The sequence below is a fragment of the Phoxinus phoxinus genome (assembly GCF_949152265.1).
Source record: "Phoxinus phoxinus genome assembly, chromosome: 18".
NCBI lineage: Eukaryota > Metazoa > Chordata > Actinopteri > Cypriniformes > Leuciscidae > Phoxinus > Phoxinus phoxinus.
In genome coordinates this window covers 13,417,433-13,435,485 of record NC_136893.1, presented here as the reverse complement: position 1 = coordinate 13,435,485, position 18,053 = coordinate 13,417,433, and the positions used below count along the sequence as shown (strand labels likewise).

Sequence of the window (18,053 nt, the reverse complement as noted above, 5' to 3'; positions counted from 1 at the left end):
ATTGGACCATTGATCATTGTGGTTTGCAATTATTGTGATCTCATGTGAGTTACAGGTTGTCCCGCCCCGCCCAGTAAACATGTCATCAGAGAAGAGATGTTGCTGCAATATTTTTATTTTGTATTTTTTTTATTGTATGTGTAAATGTGATATATGCATGTATTATGTAGCATTTGTTTTATCTTATATGACTTGTAAGGCTAACTGGTTACATATATATCATTCATAGGTGGACAAGAAGAAGCCACTCCTGGTAAAATTACTTTAAGTACATATACTTTGACATTTTCAGAAGAAACATTTAAGCAATCTGATCATTCAATGCAATAACCTTCTCTCCTGCAGAACCACGACCACGCAAGTACAAATGTGGCCTGTCAGCACCGTGCCCCCCCAAACATCTCGCATTCCGGCTGACTTCTGGCGCTGCCAATGTCATCGGCCCCAAAATATGTCTGGAGGATAAAATGCAAGTTGCCTGACATTTTTAAATGCTGCGGCATCACTGCCGGCCTCTTTAATGAGCTTGCATGGGCACCGCTGCACACTAAGCTCCGCATGCAACCTCCCTCCCTCTTTCTTGTTCTGTCTCCACTGGTATTCATTATATCATCTTTGTTTTTCTCATGGCCATCACTACCAGACTCATAATCTTATTGGGGAACGTGATGCAAGTAGGCATTGGTTTCTCTTTCCGTGCCTGTGTTTTGCTCATATTCATATTCCATTTTCTGATCCTCCCTTAACTACTACCATATAATTAAGTGTTTATTTATAATAATATTTACAATAGCACTCTTCAAAAATGTTTTTTGACTTCTACTTGTTTGGTCTTACAGTCTTGTCAGCAGTGCTAAAAACAATGTTGGCAGAGGTCTCAATATTGCTTTAGTAAATGGTAAATAGCTCAAATTCTTTTATACTGATACATGCTTGATTGTACTACATAATCACGTAAACAAGTAATCATTAATACGAATATATATTCATTTTCAGGGGTCAGTGGAGATGTATTGGAAATAAGAGCATTTGATATGTGGGTAGGAGGTAAGTTGACCTTTAGGGTGATATATTATTTGGTTAGCTTGCTCCTAACAGGAGTGTTTTCTCTCTTTCTACCACAGAGGTTGCAGAGCTGCTGAAGTTTCTCCGGCCTCTCCATGAAGGAACGCTAGTATTTGTTGCTTCTTTTGATGACCCTGCCACCAAGTAAGAGTCTATTTATTTGTGCAATGTGCACTCCTCTTTTAAACCCAGATTATTGTTGTTCTGTGACCTAATCTCTCATAAATCGAGAGCATATTAGTGTTCTTTTCCTTCAGTGTTTCTTGTTGGATTTTAAATCAGAGCGCTTAACCCATTCACAGGATAAATGATGAAGCCCGGCGCCTGTTCGAGGAGCTGGGGAGCACGGCAGCGAAGGAACTGAGCTTCAGGGACAGCTGGGTGTTTGTTGGAGCCAAAGGAATAGAGAATAAGAGTCCATTTGAACAGGTAGGACTTATGGAAAGAAATATGCATTATTGTCATTGTTTTTTTATTCAAGCTTAGGTTGAAGAATAAAATGTTGTTGTTTTTTGTCACAGTACCTATGATAAATGCATTTATGTTAGGGGTGTAAGAAAATATTGATACACGTGACGTGAATATTGCAATATTATATTTGGCGATACTGTATCGATCTTCAAAAACGTATCAATATTTATTTATTTGTTCACATCCAAGATGTCAGTAGCTTTGTGTTTGCTTTAAACCCGACCACTAGATGGCAGTTATCTCAGAACGTAAACTGTGATGTGGAGAAGTGCAAGGGTGCATCGCTAAAGTTAGCATTAGCAAACCCAGCTCACAAGACACTAGAATTATACCGGCTCCCGTTGAGCTATATAGAGCTGAAGTGTGGACTCATTTTAGCTCCCACTATAAAGAAACCACTGAGGAGATCGACAAAATAAACCATGCTAAGATCCAATACTCGGGAAACACTGAATCTGAGAGCAGATGTTAAATAGACATTTAGAAAATGTCTTTAAGATATTTATGATTAAGAATCTATGTAAAACTGCTTTTCTAAGATTTTATCAGATGTTTGTACACAACAGATGTTTTCCAGATTAAGGGATCTTTAGCAGACTTCTTGGAGACATAACTGTGCTATATACAATATATGTAGATGCTTTAAAGCAAGCAGCTTTACAGTATTTTTAATATAAAAAACAGTGTCATGCAGTCATGCTGTGGACTATGAACTTTCTGTTGTGAAATACTTGAGAAATTAAAAACCGCTACACCGTGAACCTTTAAAGCAGGATCCAAGAATATATGCAAGCTATATATTTTATATATATGAATGCAATATGCTTTTCTGGCGATGCATATACCAGATTCTTGACGATACACAGCCCTATTTTGTTTTATATTACACCAGTTATATCACCGTATAGCTCAGTCTTAGTAAACACATTTCCATTTCACACCATTTCCTGTTTAATGCAACTGTATATAACGTCTTTTGAACCAAATGCCTATATACAAATACATCCAAAAACATGCATTTCATAATAAATAAAAAAACATGGTGTCATGGACAATATGAAGGTATTATTTAAAGGTTACAGAGGTAATATTTCTTAAATATATATTTACTTGTTAAAAAATACATATAGCATCTAAATGTATTTTTTAACAAGTTATTGATGCTTTGCTAAGCAACTATTTATATCTGCCATAGTATCAGAAAAGCTTTTGCTTCTCCTGTGCGTTTGGATAAATCCTTTAAAATAGTTTAAAACTATCCAAAAAAAACAACCATGGCAGAAACCCATGTGTAGTGTTTGATGATCAATACCCAAATTTAAATGACCACCCAAGATCTAGTTTGAGCTTTATAACATCAGGAAAATCAGAGCCTCTATGCGGTGGACCATTACGACGAAAAACACTGAAATGCTCCTTTTTCTGCAACCTAAACCACAATTAGAGACACTTGCTAGAAATAAATTATATACATATTCACTTTACTCTTTACTCTAATTTTCTGAAATTTTTACTTCCTCTCAAGCTTAGTCTCAAATGTGCCTTTAATATTAGAAGCAATATAATATACAATCATTTGCAAGCCTCTTTAGATTAAAATGTCTTACTTGATGTTGTAATCATTTTAATTGGTTTCTTTAAAGCAGAAATTAGCGATAAAACACTTTGCAATTTCATTCTAGCCTACGTACAATATAATATCCAATTTGTGCAACTTTGAGCACATTTGAGAACATTTTACTGCAAACTGAGCTGTTTGTGGTTGTTTCCGACAGTTTTTTCGAGTGAACAACAGTAAGAAAAGGGGAGAAGAGCTTAGCTAAGAGACCATTTTGAAAAGGTTAATTACAGTTTAGAATTCTTAAAGCAGGGATTTTACCTCCTTTTGTCTGTCTTTCAGCGAATGAAGAACAGTAAAAGCAATAATAAATATGAAGGATGGCCTGAGTCACTGGAGATGGATGGCTGCATTCCTCTGCGCGCTCCGTTAGAAACTTAAGGACTCACAAGAACTTTGAACTGTAGGAACACATCAAGCCTAAAAATCAAGGAGCACTACATGCAAAATTGGCTTTGATTCAGAAAGTGACTCGACTATCTGAAGTGAACATAGAAGTGGAAGAAGCTGTCTGGTCCAGTGGAATTAGAATTGTTTCATTGACCAAAGAAGAATTTTTTCTTTTTCTTTATTATTTTTTTTTTAAATATGTTCAAACTGAATATTTAGAATGATTTTATATATACGATTTAAAATGTGTGAAGTTGACTGTATAAAAGCTGTGTCTAGCGGTTGCTCTGAAGTATAGCATTTGCATTTACATTCAAAGACAGATAATTATATATACAATAAAGAATGTCCAGAAAGTCCATTGATTGTTACCTATTTCAAATCTAATCCATACTTGTGAAAAGTGTCTTAAGACTTTAAGACTTTTGTCGTAAGTTGCACCAATTCTCTTCCAGGTTGTTCTATGTCAAAGTATGCATTGATGACATGTACTGTTAACAATCTTTGATAGGAATCAATCTTAACATCAAGTTTTTTTGTTTTGTTTTTTGTGGAGGATTACATTTATCTTATCTAATAATAAACACACACAGATGTTTATCCCTTTGTGCTTGACCAGAGTAATTGTAGGCTGTTTGAAATGAAATGTGGTTTTCTTGCGTGAAACTCAGGATCGCGTGTTGTCAGCGAATGAAAGCACGCAAACAAGCACCATGGACAGCGGCATTACTGCTCATATACACTAGAGGGCAGAAGAGATGCAAGAATTTGTAATGAAACTTAAAATGACCGTTTACAACAATTTGATCTACGAATATATAAGTAATTTATACTTTTATTACTTTTTATTATTATTATTTATTTATTTTAAATTTTGCACTTTTCTTAATTAGCCTTTATGAAAATCTATTGTAATATGTATTCATTCGAAACTAGTGTACATTTTTGTAGCCTACTTTATTGTTCTTTTTTATTTTTATTACTAGTAAGTAATCCAATAGTGATTTAGTAGACCATATTTGTAATTCCCCCCCCTAATAAATTAAAGTATTAAACATACTAGAGCATTGGGGTAGATACTAGCACTTATTCCAGTGATTACTAGTACAGTTCTATCAATTAAATTAGTCACTAGAATTACAGTTATATCAATGAATAATCAAAAGTATTCAACCCCCATTGCAAATCAGGTTTATTGGCAAAATGTACAGACTTAAAACAAATCAAACAAGAGTAATTGAAATATCTAAACACAACACATTTTCAAGTGGTTTCCCCAAAAATGAGACTTCTGCAGTGTCAACATTATTGTTGAGTGTCATGTTTGACTGCATATTAGAAATATGGCAAAAGAATGGTTAAAAAAAGTTAAGAGAAGATATCATCGCCCTTCACAATCAAGGAACATGATATAAAAAGAGAGAAAAGGCACTAAATGTTCCTAGAGACACCGTTGGAAGCATAGTCCGCAAGTTTATTATTAAAGGAACAGTGGTTACACTACCTGGTCAGGGTAGAAAAAGGAAGCTATCAATGGCTGCAACCAGATTTCTGAGAAGGCAGGTTCAGAAAAACCCTCGAGTGACTGCAAAAGACCTGCAGCAAGACTTGGTGGCAACAGGCACAGAGGTTTCAGCTTGCACAAAGGTTTTCCGATTTGCTCAATATACATATAAACAACACACAGAAGTTTTGGGATTCTGTTCTGTGAAGTGATAAAACAAAACTGGAACTTTTCAGCCCTATAGATCAGCGGTATGTCTGGAGGAAGAAGAACACTGTCTACAGTTAAGCATGGTGATGCTCTGTGATGCTCTGTGGCTGCTTTGCATCCTCTGGCTCTGGAAACCTGCAGGGAATGCAAAAATGGATTAATTAAAAAAAGGAAACCTCATGCCGCCTATCAGGAAGCTAAAGCTTGGGCATCATTGGACCTTCCAACAGGACAATAATCCCAAGCTCAAATTCCACCAAGGCTTGGTTGCAGAAGAAGTCCTGGAAGATTCTACAGTGGCCATCACATTCACCTGACTTGAACCCCATAGAAAATCTCGGGTGGGATTTGAAGAAGGTGTCCAGTGCTCAAACCCCAAGAACATTACTGAACTTGAGGCCTGAGACCATTGCTCGTGAGGAATGGGCTAAGATTCCTCAGAAACGCTGCCAGACGCTGCTGTCTGGTTCTACATCTCGTTTAATGCAGGTCATAACAGCAAAAGGCTGTATTAAGGATGCTTACCATGAAGGCGTTAAATCATTTTTAAGTCATTAAAAGTTGCATTTTCAATGGAATTTGGGGAAACCACTTGAAACATTTATTGTGTTGAGCTATTTAAATGACTTTTTAAATGACTTTTGTTTGATTTGTTCATTGCAAAGAGCTGAAAGTCTGTACATTTCACCAATAACCCTGATTTGAATAATTTTGATCACAACTTCCTTTGCTACTCACTTTCCAAATAGTTTATTCAATTGTTATTGGTGGTAAACTGTGAATTATGCCATAGAATAATGATTAATTAACTATTCACTTCAGACAAAGATGGTCTATTCCAGTCCTACTAGTAGCCTACTTTTACTTTTAACTAGTTGGGGGATGGGATCACAGATCCCAGAGTGAGTTTTAAAGATTGTTTGGTACATATACCAAATTATTGTGTCTGATTTGTCTCAGTCGTTACAGTAGACTACTTTGCCTTATTGATCAGTATGTAGCCGACCTTTTAATCCATCTATACCAAAGAAGTAGTTAGGCTACTTGTAAATCTGCATTTAATACTAGTCTGTATGGTGAAAAATAAACAGTTGAATTAAAAAGCAAAAAAAAACAGAATAACTTTGGAGATATCTTCAATTTAAAAAGAACTTGTAACAATATAGTGGATGAGTGTTCAATCAATGCATAAACATCATAGTCATAGTCATAGTCAACTTTATTGTCATTCTAATGTATACAGTCGAACGAAATTTCGTTCCATACAGACCGAGGTGCAACCAATACAAAAATAAACAACAACAACATCTGATACACACAATACATAGCAACAATAAACAATTTCAGTAAAACAGTAAAATAGTGAAATCAAGCATAGCAGAAAGTCCTAAGACCATTAAAGTGACAGTGCATAATGGTACATTTTTCAATGCCCATTTCAACATGAGTATACATATTATATATATATTTAAATTATGCCTTATTTTTTGTATATACAGTTTTCCAGTTAACATGATGCAATACAAAAATAGAAACTCTTTTGCTGCTTCAGTTATATAATATCTTTTGATTTACATCACTAATGCTACATTAACTGACGTATTTTCATCATTATTAAGGCCACATGAATTGTCAAGTGAAATTGTTGGATCCGGTTATTAATAGAAAAGCCAAAACAAAAGGAAATGCAGACATGCCCTTTATCCCAATAAGTAACCCTATTAAAATGTAAATTAATTATACTAGACTGGCCAAATCTTATTGTTTTATGAGACGCTTACTGGGACAATGCGCGGTCCCGCTTGGTCAGACAGGCCGCGGCGCGCATAGTTGGAGCACGCGCTACGAGCGAGCAAGAGCGCGCGCGTCTCTGTCGTTAACCGAAAAAGGAGAAACGATTGTGCTCGATTGAACTACCACGAACGTCGCAGCGACGGACGTTGCTTTGTAAATTATGTAAAATAAAGATATGTATCACGCTATACACCTGTGAATACGGTGACGTTACATTCACCAGCGGAAATGTGTGCTAATAATGTCGCGGAAAAGAACAACAATATGTTTTTTAACAGATGATGTGTCCAGGAAGATTTGCAGGATTTAACGACGCCGCTCAAACAAGAGAACCAAACGCTCGTATAAGAAAAGGAGTAACGTTACGTTAAACACCGGCAACGTTACACGACAAATTACGCTTATATCCAACGAGATGATGACGAGCTGTTGAGTGTTTGACAGATACATTGGAGAAAGCGAGACCTTTCGACGACCTGTTTCAGTTTTAATAACGACAGAGAATGCAGCACACCGGTGAGTAACGTTACCATTGACTATTATGTTTAAATAATCATTAGCTTCTGATATTTAAAGGACCACTATTTGCAGATATAAATAGTAAAATAAAAATGCATCTTTAGGTGCTGTATGTGTCTTTCAGACATATAGAAATCCCAGGCAAACGTAGCTTAGATGCTAACACAACGCGGTGGTGCTGAAATAGATATTGGCAATGGGCGAGACGAGCAATATTGCCGGCTGAACGGTAAAAAATAAAGATGTTTCCATCCTTTCTTGGTCTGCTTTTCACTTCTGGTTCCACATAGGTTTCTGCTCTTGATCGTGTCTTTTATTTTCTTTATCCGTATTTGACTTGCTAACTGAGTGACAGTAAATGAAGACTGAATGTGCAGCTAAGATAGGCGTTTGCTCTCTATCTTTATGTATTATATCATATTCTGCTCTTAACAGATTCACTTATGCTTATTGTCAATTTAACGACTGATGGTGGTTGATTTAGCAAGTTACAACCTAATAGCACACGTTTGTGTATTTCTTTTTTATGGCTGCCATGTCCTCTGTTGCTATGTGTTTTCAACTCAAAGCGTTTGCCACTGTAGCTCAGTGTAGTGGCTCATAGATGGTCCCTGTGTATTTGTTGTCTAGCTTATAAATCTTTTATAATATAAGCATAATTTTGTAGTAGTAAGATTTTTAGTAAATGACAGATAAGTAGGCTATGTCTGAGGATATGAAAACTAGGAATTAGTTTAAAGTGCTACGTTCTTTGAAAATGGTTCTTACGAGTTCTACAGATGTTTTTGAGTCATGTCAAGTGGTGCTAAAATGTATCATACATTTCAAATGGGTTTACTTAACGTTACTCCATTTGACCTGACCTGATGTGACCTGCCTTGTCATATAGGTAAAATATATATATATATAGGCTAGGCCTATATATATTGTGACCATGAAAGACAGTAATCCGGGTCTAAAGAGATGATATGTGTTTTATGGTTTTCTTCTCACATGACATCATAATGGTTTCCTGTATTTTGGTTACTCCATGCTAACTTTGGTTTGATTAGCAGATGTTTTGCAAATATTAATATTTTTAAACATAACTGCTTTAATGTTGTAAGAAAAAAAATGATACAATAATACAACATTACATTTATTTTTTGAGTGACTATAGATCTAAAAAAAAAAACATAACTTAGCCTAATTGATCAGTATACTGTGTATTGCTATATAAATAACTTAAAAGTAATGTACACCGTAACCATAAAAGTTTGGGGTCAGTAAGAATAAAAAAATAAAAAAAGTTTTTGAAAAGTCTCTTGCTCACTCCAGCTGAATTGATTTAATCAAAATACAGTAAATTTGTGAAATATTATCAACAGTGACTTATCGACTTATTGTGCTGCTTAATACTTTTGTGGAAACCATGATAAAAAAAAATGTCATGCTTCTTTGTTAAATAGAGTTCATCCTCGTTTATCATCTGTTTATCCCCCCCAAATATATATTATACTACATTATATTAATTTGTGTTCAAGCCTCCTAATACACTTATTACTATCATTTAATAGTAGGGTCTAGGGGTCACCATAATATGCGGTAGAGTCTTGGAACTCTGGGATGTCTGGAACAGCATTTATTTGAAAAATAAATATTTTGTAATGTCTTTACTGTACCTTTTGATAAATTTCATGTGCCCTTACTGAGTAAAAGTAATGCTTTAAAAAATATCTTACTGACCCAACCTTAACTTCTATGCGGCTTTGTGTATTTGTGCAATCTATGCTAATGGGGACAAAGCAGTGATTAGTGTAAAAGTAAAAAATCCCTCAACTTCATTGGTAATCTGCCCCGTATTGTATGAAAGGATAAAACAACAGAGAGCTTATTTTAGTCATAAACCTCAAAAGCACAGAAGTAGCCACTTATTATTTGTAATCCACATCATGGCAACCTTTGATTAAATGATCTCACCTGGATTATATCATAGACTGAACAAAGAGAAGGTAGTATTAGGCGGTATAGTCTCTCTTTTCTGGTTCACTGTGTACCCTATAGCTTCTGTGACCACAGTGACACTCACTTTCACATGCTTGACCTAGATTGGACAAAAGTGTTTGTTTTGTGTTGTTCTTGGTGTTACTTAATGGGATGAGGACAAACTTTATGCCTTCAACTCCAGCTGTCACTTTGCTGTAATTTTCACCTTTGAACTTTACAAGCACCAGATTTCATTTAGGAACATTTGTCTTGACGCTGTGCTGGGTCCTCTTGGCCATAGCATAGCTTATTTTGCTTTAAATAAGCGTTTTGTAATTTTAAGTTCGATTTAGCAAGATTCCGAGTTTACAGCCATTATCATTGTGAATCATAACACAATCTCAGTCTTTTTCCTAGAAATAGACTGGTTGAGGAATGAGTATTGATGTGACTGGTTAAAAATAAATCAATTGTGACAGCAAATTATCCAGCCTACTTGCATCAGCGCCTGAAGCAAATGCAGATCCACAATCTCCAATCATACATTTGATGATTTTTTGCCTCGTGTCATTCAGAAATATATGACAAAGAACATATGACCATAGCGAGACCTTTCTTGTACTGCAAACTGACCTTTTCATCTCAACTTGAATAGGCACTTAACTCGGTTGCAAACTAAGCTGTAAATTATGTAGATACCTCAGTAATCCAAGACAGACAGCAAATGTCGGACGTTCCAGTTTAAAATGACTTTTTGTTGTTGCACTTCCTGACTTTTTAAATCTAAAAGGAATAGTTTTGAAAATCCAAAAATGAAAATTCTGATAATTTACTCATTCATATGTAGTTACAAACCTGCATGACTTTCTTCTGCAAAACACACACACACACACACACACACACACACACACACACACACACACACACACACACACACACAAACAGCAAGACATTTTCTAAATAATATAATTTTTTAATGTGTACCACAGAAGAAAAAAAGACATGCATGCAGACATGAAGATAAGTAAATCAATTTCCGTTTATGGGTGAGTGGTACCTTTGATGTAATAAAAACAAATAAACACTAAATAGGATGTCAGTTTAAAGTTTTTTATATATATAGTATTTTAATTAAGATTGTGTTCACAAACTAAATTTGAATAATTATAATTCTATCATTGGAGCCCCCCCGAAACCCCTTGTGGACCCCAGCTCCCTGGTTGGTAACCTCTGCTTCAGGAGGCAGAAAAACCGAAGCGGAGTTATGATTATGACATTGTGCATTGTCAACACAAAAAGGCTCTACTTTGCACAATTTATTTACAATTGAAACATAGCTGACACTTATTCCATTTTATTTATTGCTTTGGCTGATATCATCATACTCTTATTCTGCTCCACACCTCTTCAACTCCCACATGCCCAAACTTCAGTTGGTTTTCTTGTGGTGGAATTTTGTCTATTGTCACTGCTGTCACTCACACTCAAACTAGCACATATTTTATCACGGGAAAATCTCCCCAACTCATTGTGTGTGTGTTTGTGTGCGACCCCCCCCCCCCCTTCCTTTATCTCCCTCCCTTGTTCTCATTCACACACATTTTTCCCACCCATTTCAACCCAACCCCCTCTCCCCTTATCTGACTCCCCCCTCGACTGGCTGTCTAAAAACTTGATGTCCTCTCTTCCTACCCACAATCCTTTCCTGTCCCCCCTCCTCTATTTTATCCACACTTTTTCATCTAGCTTCATCATAGCTCAACCCCCCAAACTGTTCTTTCTGCCCCCTCCCTAAACACATACACAGATACACACACACGCTACGTTCCCTGGCTCCCTCTTTGTCTGCCTCAGTAAATCAGCAGAGCCTGCTCAGTTCCAGGGGATTAATGTGTGTATGCCGGTGAAGAGAGCAATGAAAAAACTGGGAGAGGCAGAGAGAGCTCATTTTTTGTGTAGCGCCTGTTGTGTTTGGAGTTTCAGAGCACTGTGGGAGCGGACAACATGGTGTGTGAGTGTGTGCGCTTTAACAACACAGTGCACTGATTAGCTATATCTTTGTTGAGGAAGAGCTCGGGTATGGCTTGATAAAGTGAATTCAGAGACATTTAAGAAGATCCTGTCCAATGTGTGCTGCAGTTAATGCACTTTAAAAGCCTTTCAGACTTTTTAAACACACCTAGAAAGCGTTTGCACATTTCAAAGAGGATTAAATCACACGCACGGATATTCAAATTAGCGATACATCTGGGTGAGCTTGAACGCCGTATGTCATGATTAGTCCCACATGCTCCACTGACAGATGAGAATGTAGAATAACAGAGCTGATATACCAAACTAAACATCCTCAGAGTTGACTGGGCTTGTCATATTCTGATTTTCTCCAAAGCATTGTATGCTAAATTACACAGGCAAGTTAAGGCTACTCTGAGGTTCTGCCTCCAAATTAGTTGTGCATGTATATATGCAATGCTCAATAAAAGCTCAAATATGCAGCACTGATCCGCCTCAGACCCTAGTGACAGAAGCGGTTCTGGTTGTGCTTTTGGTTCTGTGTAAATTAAGTGCAGAATGTGTGCAGCCTTAAAGGTGCAGTAAACGATTTCTGAAAAACACTTTTGAAAGTGGTTCAGACCTATCACTACAACACACTTGTAGCCAATCAGCAGTAGGGGGCGTACACTCTGGATGTGTACTGGGCAGTTGTGGCCTAATGGTTAGAGAGTCGGACTTGTTACCCAAAGGTCGTGGATTCGAGTCTCAGTACCGTCAGGAAATGTAGGTGGGGGAGTGAATGAACAGCGCTCTCTTCCACTCTCATTACCCACAACTGAGGTGAACAAGGCACCTAACCCAATCGCTCACCGGGCGCACCAGCAAAAATACTCACTACTTTTTTGTTCCTTGTTGTTCATTCATCATCTTCTCTTTTTGTTCTGCGAAACTTTATTTTGCTGCGCTTATGCTGTAATAAAGACACATCCACACTTGCATTGTGTGTGCATTTGGTGTGCAGCAATGAAGGAAGGGTCGCATTTGTTTGGGTTGATTTCAAATATCGACAGTGATTCTCAGAAATCGCTTACTGCACCTTTAAAATGTTTCCATTGTTATGGAGTATGCATTTTATTTCTAGCTAGTGATTCACTGAAATTCTGGACACACTGGACACCTGAAAACAAAAAAAAGAAATTGTTTAGTGATTATAGACTACCGTTCTAAAGTTTGGGATAAATATGATTAAAAAAAATATATATATAGACCTATTTATTTTATTTAGCAAGGATGAATTAAATTGTTTAACGTGACAGTAAAGACATTTCTAATGTTACAAAATATTTCTATTTCAAATAAATTATTTTCTTTTGAACTTTCTATTAATCAAAGAATACTGAAAAAAAACATAGGCTATCACTGTTTCCACAAAATATTAAGCAACACAATTATTTTCAAGATTGATAAGAAATTATTCTTGAGCAGCAAATCAGTATATTAAGCTCCTTTCACATAGAGATTCCGGAAAATACACGGAGAATGTGTCGTTTAATTTTGGTTATTCACATTGCCAGTGATTTTCCAGAATCTGTGAGTACATTCACACACATCCCGTAAAGATCCCGTACTAAAGACACGTGACGTCAGGATCATAGACTGTAAAAAATATGGACGTAGTGTCCGTGACGTCACCCGTAGGTTTCTGAAGAGCATTTTTGAAGCCTAAAGTGGGCGGAGCCGGCCGTCGCCATCTTGGCCTCGCGTCACCGCTCGTCACTCCCGGATAACAGAATATGGGCAAAGAGGCGGAGCTGAGGAGCCTGGCTATCTGAAACCACGCCCACCTAGCGCAACGTTATGGAGTTGGCTCCATGGTTAGCGCAGGCTTGGGAGCTAATGCTATATGCTACTTCACAGTACCAAGTCTGCGACTGCACAGGGGCTCGCGCTAAAGTGACACTGACAGTTGATGATTAAAATCAGAATGCCAATTAAAAGGTCCTGTTTTTACCCTTCGAAATATTATAATAGTTAAAAGACATAGCTACAAGTGAGACTGTGTATCGTGATTCTGTACAGCTATTCTGCTAGTTGAAAATGTATTATGCAGTAACTTTACAATATTACTCTGAGAGTGTGTGTGTGTGTGGGACCGTGATTATGTGCATGTCAGTCACTTTTTTATTACAGTCTATGGTCCGTCAGCGCGGCATCGCTCGTCAAGTTCGTAGAGAGCTTTATTATTCAGTCCATTTTAAATTCTGATTTTGGCCGCATCTCAATTCTCAAATGGGTCAAAACATAGATATATTACCTATGAAGTTCAAGTAACGTTAAATGCGCTAGAAATACGCGCTCATTCAAGGATGTGCATTTATTGCATGAACGGAGAAACACAGACACCTGCAGGATTTCATCTGACGGAACATAAGCATGATTCTGTTCCAGAGCAACGGCACCGCAGAACGAGTGTAGCCTTTATATCTATAGACGCTTTTAAATCTGAAAACTCCAAAAAGCAACAAAATTGTCAGGCATCCATTAGTGCATGTTCACAGAGGAAAACAACTGAAATACAGCGCTGGTTCTCTCGAACGACACTCGACGACAACGGCGGAATCCAAAGGCGTGGGCGAGGTAATGGGTGTATTAAATTAACGTTATATGAAATAATCCCGAAAAAAAGCACAAACACGGCAGAGATGGCAAGTTCAGCAGCTGGAATTTGCTGAGGTGAAGTGACGGCTAACAGGCTAGCATTTACATCAGCGGGAATCCACCTGTCACTCAAAAGTGGATACACCCTTAATTTTGCAGAACTTTAAATATTAATCAACTAAACGGGTGAGTTATAAAAAAATGCACCCCCCTCACGGTTGTTATGAAGGGCAAAATTAGCTGTATAGACCAAAGCCACAGAGAGAACCAGGCTGTAAACATGTTTTTTTCTGCTGTAAAGTTGGGCATTTTAACATGCAGGAGATACAGATTTGACTCCCTTCTGCAGCCAGCCTCAAGCGGCCAGTCGACGAATTGCCGTTTAATTCACTTCCGTGTTGGTTTCAAGAGAGAGACAGGGAGGTTGCCGCTTGGTCAGGATATGATAACTCCTGTCAGATGTCAGTTCTGCTGATAACTCCTCTTCGTCATTTCTACACGGAGACGAGTCCATACTCCCCAGTAGCGCCACTGGGTTTGCCGAGTGGCTCGTTCCCCATATGCTGTAGTAGCATAGGTTGTTAAAAGGCCCGTGCGATGGTCTGTGCGCCATCACTACGACACACCCCTTACGGCATTGGTTCCGGGACTGATCCCGGCAATGTTACTAGGTCCCGATCCTGACATCAATCCCGGGACGTGTTTGTGTTCGCACAGAAGGCACTCTAGCAATTTTATGGCAATTTCCCGGGATCAACGCGCTGTGTGAAAGGGGCTTTTGAATGATTTTTGAAGGATCGTTTGACACTGAAGACTGGAGTAATGCTGAAATTTACTACCATAACATCTATGCTCTACTTTTTAAAGGAGTCATGACCTGTAATTTTCACTTTTCCACGAGAATCAATGTATGTTATGATTGCCTAACGATTATACACTGGCCGGGAAGCTGATATTTAAAAGTGAAGCGTTTGTTTACCCCTGGGTTCGTAAACCAGCGTGCCCACGTGCACGCGCACTCAAATACGAGATTTTAATCTCTGCCCCGTCTTGACGTCAAGACGGGGCCGGATATACCATATGGACACCGCAGACCTATGCTGCAGGAAGCCCGCCCTGCCCCTCTCCCCCTCATATTCAGTCGAGAAAGATGCAGAAACAGTGCACATGTGAGTTGCTCTGTTGTTGACTGCCAGAATCAACATGTAACTTAAATGTGTTTTCTCTCCCAAGAACGGACCAAGCTGTCAGGGACCAGTGGATTAAATTAATTTTAATGACGCGGTTCATACAACCCTTCCCACTGGCTTAACGTTAGGTGTCTGTGCTAATCATTTTACGCCGGAATCGTTCACAAATTTGGATGTAAAAAAACAACATGATAGCAAACGTTGATCTCAATAACCACTGTAAGCTGATTAAAAAAAGTAGGCTACATCTCCGTTAATGTAATCTACATTAAATAAAAGGTATAATGTATCTCTCAGTTAAAAGGATTGTCTTTACCATTCAGAGACATCTTGATGTAGACGTCCTTCCATCGACTCTACATCTTCCCTTTCCAGCTCAGGTTCAGAGTCCGGCTCGTGCATTTACAGTTGAAGTCCGTAGGTCGCGGCCAGGTCGGGTTCATTCACAACTTGCGCCATGATGTCATTTTGGAATGATATGCTGAAGTTACCTGCGGTGTCAACTCCCCTCCTTCCTGCCACCAATCAACGCGCCCCTCATTTGCATTATTAAAATGACCGGCCACGACAGCCAAAATATCGCATCAGATCTCGCGAGACAATAATGCCTTCAGAAATAAGGGTCAGAGGAGCTCTGTGTTTGTTTATTTTTTCCACTTTTCTTTTTTAGAAGGGCCTGAAAGACTATAATAGAGCGTGGGTATCCAAGGTAATACTAGGTTATGACTCCTTTAAAATATTTCATATTATTTGGAAAACATCTTCATACATGTACAAACTTTTTTTATTTTTTTTATACATATACTCACATTTTACCCTATAAAATGCTTGAGAATCTCAAGAATAACGTTACGTCGATTGACTTTTCAGAGGTAGTCGTTAAATCAGCTCATGTCTACGGTTGTGTGTTCAGTACAACTTTGTAATAAATTGAGAAAAACAGTATTTAACTCTCTTAAACAGTACTGACAACCATATTCTGCTGTGGGAATACAGCCATAGATGCAATGAAGGAATATCTGATTGTGACATGATCCGAATCCTCTGTGTCAGAAATGAGTTTGGGAAGGGAGTGAGAGAGTGTGAGTGATGTGTTTGATGTACGTTTGTGACGTTCTGTATTCAGTCTGTCCGGTATGTGGTTTTTATGGGAACTCCTTTCCCTGAGGACACAGGCGAATACGCTTGTGTTTAAAGCAGCACTTCCTCCTCTCATGGGTTGTTGTTGTTGTTGTTGTTGATATCCCTTTACATCCAAACAGTCAGTTTTATATATAAATTAAACTGACTGGGGCACATATAATCTGAATCTGAAAGACTTTTCAGTTATTTCCTGACATTCCATTCATATCATGATCATTGTAAGAATGCAGCCAGTTTATGGAGTTGCTGATGTCAACTAGTACAACTATTCTAATGTGAATAGCCTGCTTGCTTTTGCACCTCATGTTGCTATCACTTTGCATTTAAGTTCGCATTTGTGTATGGGGGGGGGGAGAAGGACAGACAGAGTTTTTACTTCAATTTGCATTTTACTTTAATCTTATCTGCAAATGTTTTTTCAATAAACCAGAGTTGCCTGCTAAACCTGCATTTCAAGATATTTTCCTCATGAAATCTATAAGCTCAAAAACAAAACGTAGAGAGAGCTTTCAGTGAATGTTCTTTAAAAAAAAACAGAATTAAGCTATTTTAAAGGCAACAAGGCTAGTCCGAGTCCAATGATCGTGCAACTTCTCTTCTGAGATGCCTTCATCTATCAACTTTTTGAAGGCAGCATATATGTATTCTTCGCCTATAATATCCCACAATCCTGTGTGTACATATTCCATTCCATGACAGTTGAACAAGAAATAAATATGGTGTCTGAAAGTTGCGGTTGGTGATTAGTTTGTGGGTAAAAGTATGTTTTTGGACAACGTTTTCCACATTTGATGCCATTTCTAGTAAGAAATTATTGTAGTAATTAAAGGGATAGTTCACCCAAAAAGTAAAATTCTGTCAGTAATTACTCACCCTCATATTGTTCTAACCCTGTAAGACTTTCGTTCATCTTCCGAACACAAATTAAGATATTTTTGATTAAATCTGAGAGCTGTCTCACTCCTTCATAGGCTTCTTAAGGGATTGAAACTTCCCGGCCCAGAAAGTTATTAAAGACATTGTTAAAATAGTCCAAGTGACTACAGTGGCTGAACCATATGTTCATCAAGCGACGAGAATACTTTTTGTGCGCAAAAAAAACAAAACAAAACGAACAACTTTATTCCACTATTCATTATATTCTCCATGGGCCTGAGTGTGTTTACATAGTATAACTGCGCAGCGCGTCTGTGTTGCATGTCACCACGTAGGCTCACTATTGGCCGACGCTGGTCATGCGTGTGACGTACAACACAGAAGCGCTGCGCAGTTTTTCAGATTTCATCAAAAATATATATTTTTTGTGTTCCGAAGATGAACGAAAGTCTTACGGGGTTGGAACAACATGAGGGTGAGTAATTAGGCTACTGACAGAATTTTCTTTTTTGGGTGAACTATCCCTTTAAGTATTCGCTAAGTTATCACCAAAGCTCTGTTGATTATTAAACCACTATGCTGTTTTGTGAGGTACCTCCGTGCGCAAATGCTGCCTGCAAAGTCATTGCCTGAAAGGACAGAGGCAACAAGTCAG

General features: G+C 37.8%; 2 protein-coding genes across 6 annotated transcripts in view; both read left to right on the top strand.

Annotated features, from left to right (window-relative positions):
- The window catches only part of fam3a (FAM3 metabolism regulating signaling molecule A), a 54,194-nt gene extending 49,837 nt beyond the window's left edge, over positions 1 to 4,357 (top strand). The window contains exons 4-10 of one of the 2 annotated variants that reach the window (XM_079589362.1): positions 230 to 253; positions 346 to 469; positions 840 to 898; positions 997 to 1,047; positions 1,125 to 1,209; positions 1,368 to 1,494; positions 3,437 to 4,357. In XM_079589362.1, the coding sequence (XP_079445488.1) occupies positions 230 to 253; positions 346 to 469; positions 840 to 898; positions 997 to 1,047; positions 1,125 to 1,209; positions 1,368 to 1,494; positions 3,437 to 3,535 (569 nt within the window). In that variant the 3' untranslated portion in view covers positions 3,536 to 4,357. The remainder of the gene's footprint in view (positions 1 to 229; positions 254 to 345; positions 470 to 839; positions 899 to 996; positions 1,048 to 1,124; positions 1,210 to 1,367; positions 1,495 to 3,436) is intronic. The other variant, XM_079589363.1, reaches the window with a different exon arrangement.
- Positions 4,358 to 7,066: 2,709 nt separating this feature from the next.
- wnk3 (WNK lysine deficient protein kinase 3) overlaps positions 7,067 to 18,053 on the top strand; it is a 49,923-nt gene continuing 38,936 nt past the window's right edge. For all 4 annotated transcript variants that reach the window (XM_079588375.1, XM_079588374.1, XM_079588373.1 and 1 more), the window contains exon 1: positions 7,067 to 7,568. The gene's annotated coding sequence lies outside the window, so the exon portion shown is untranslated. The remainder of the gene's footprint in view (positions 7,569 to 18,053) is intronic.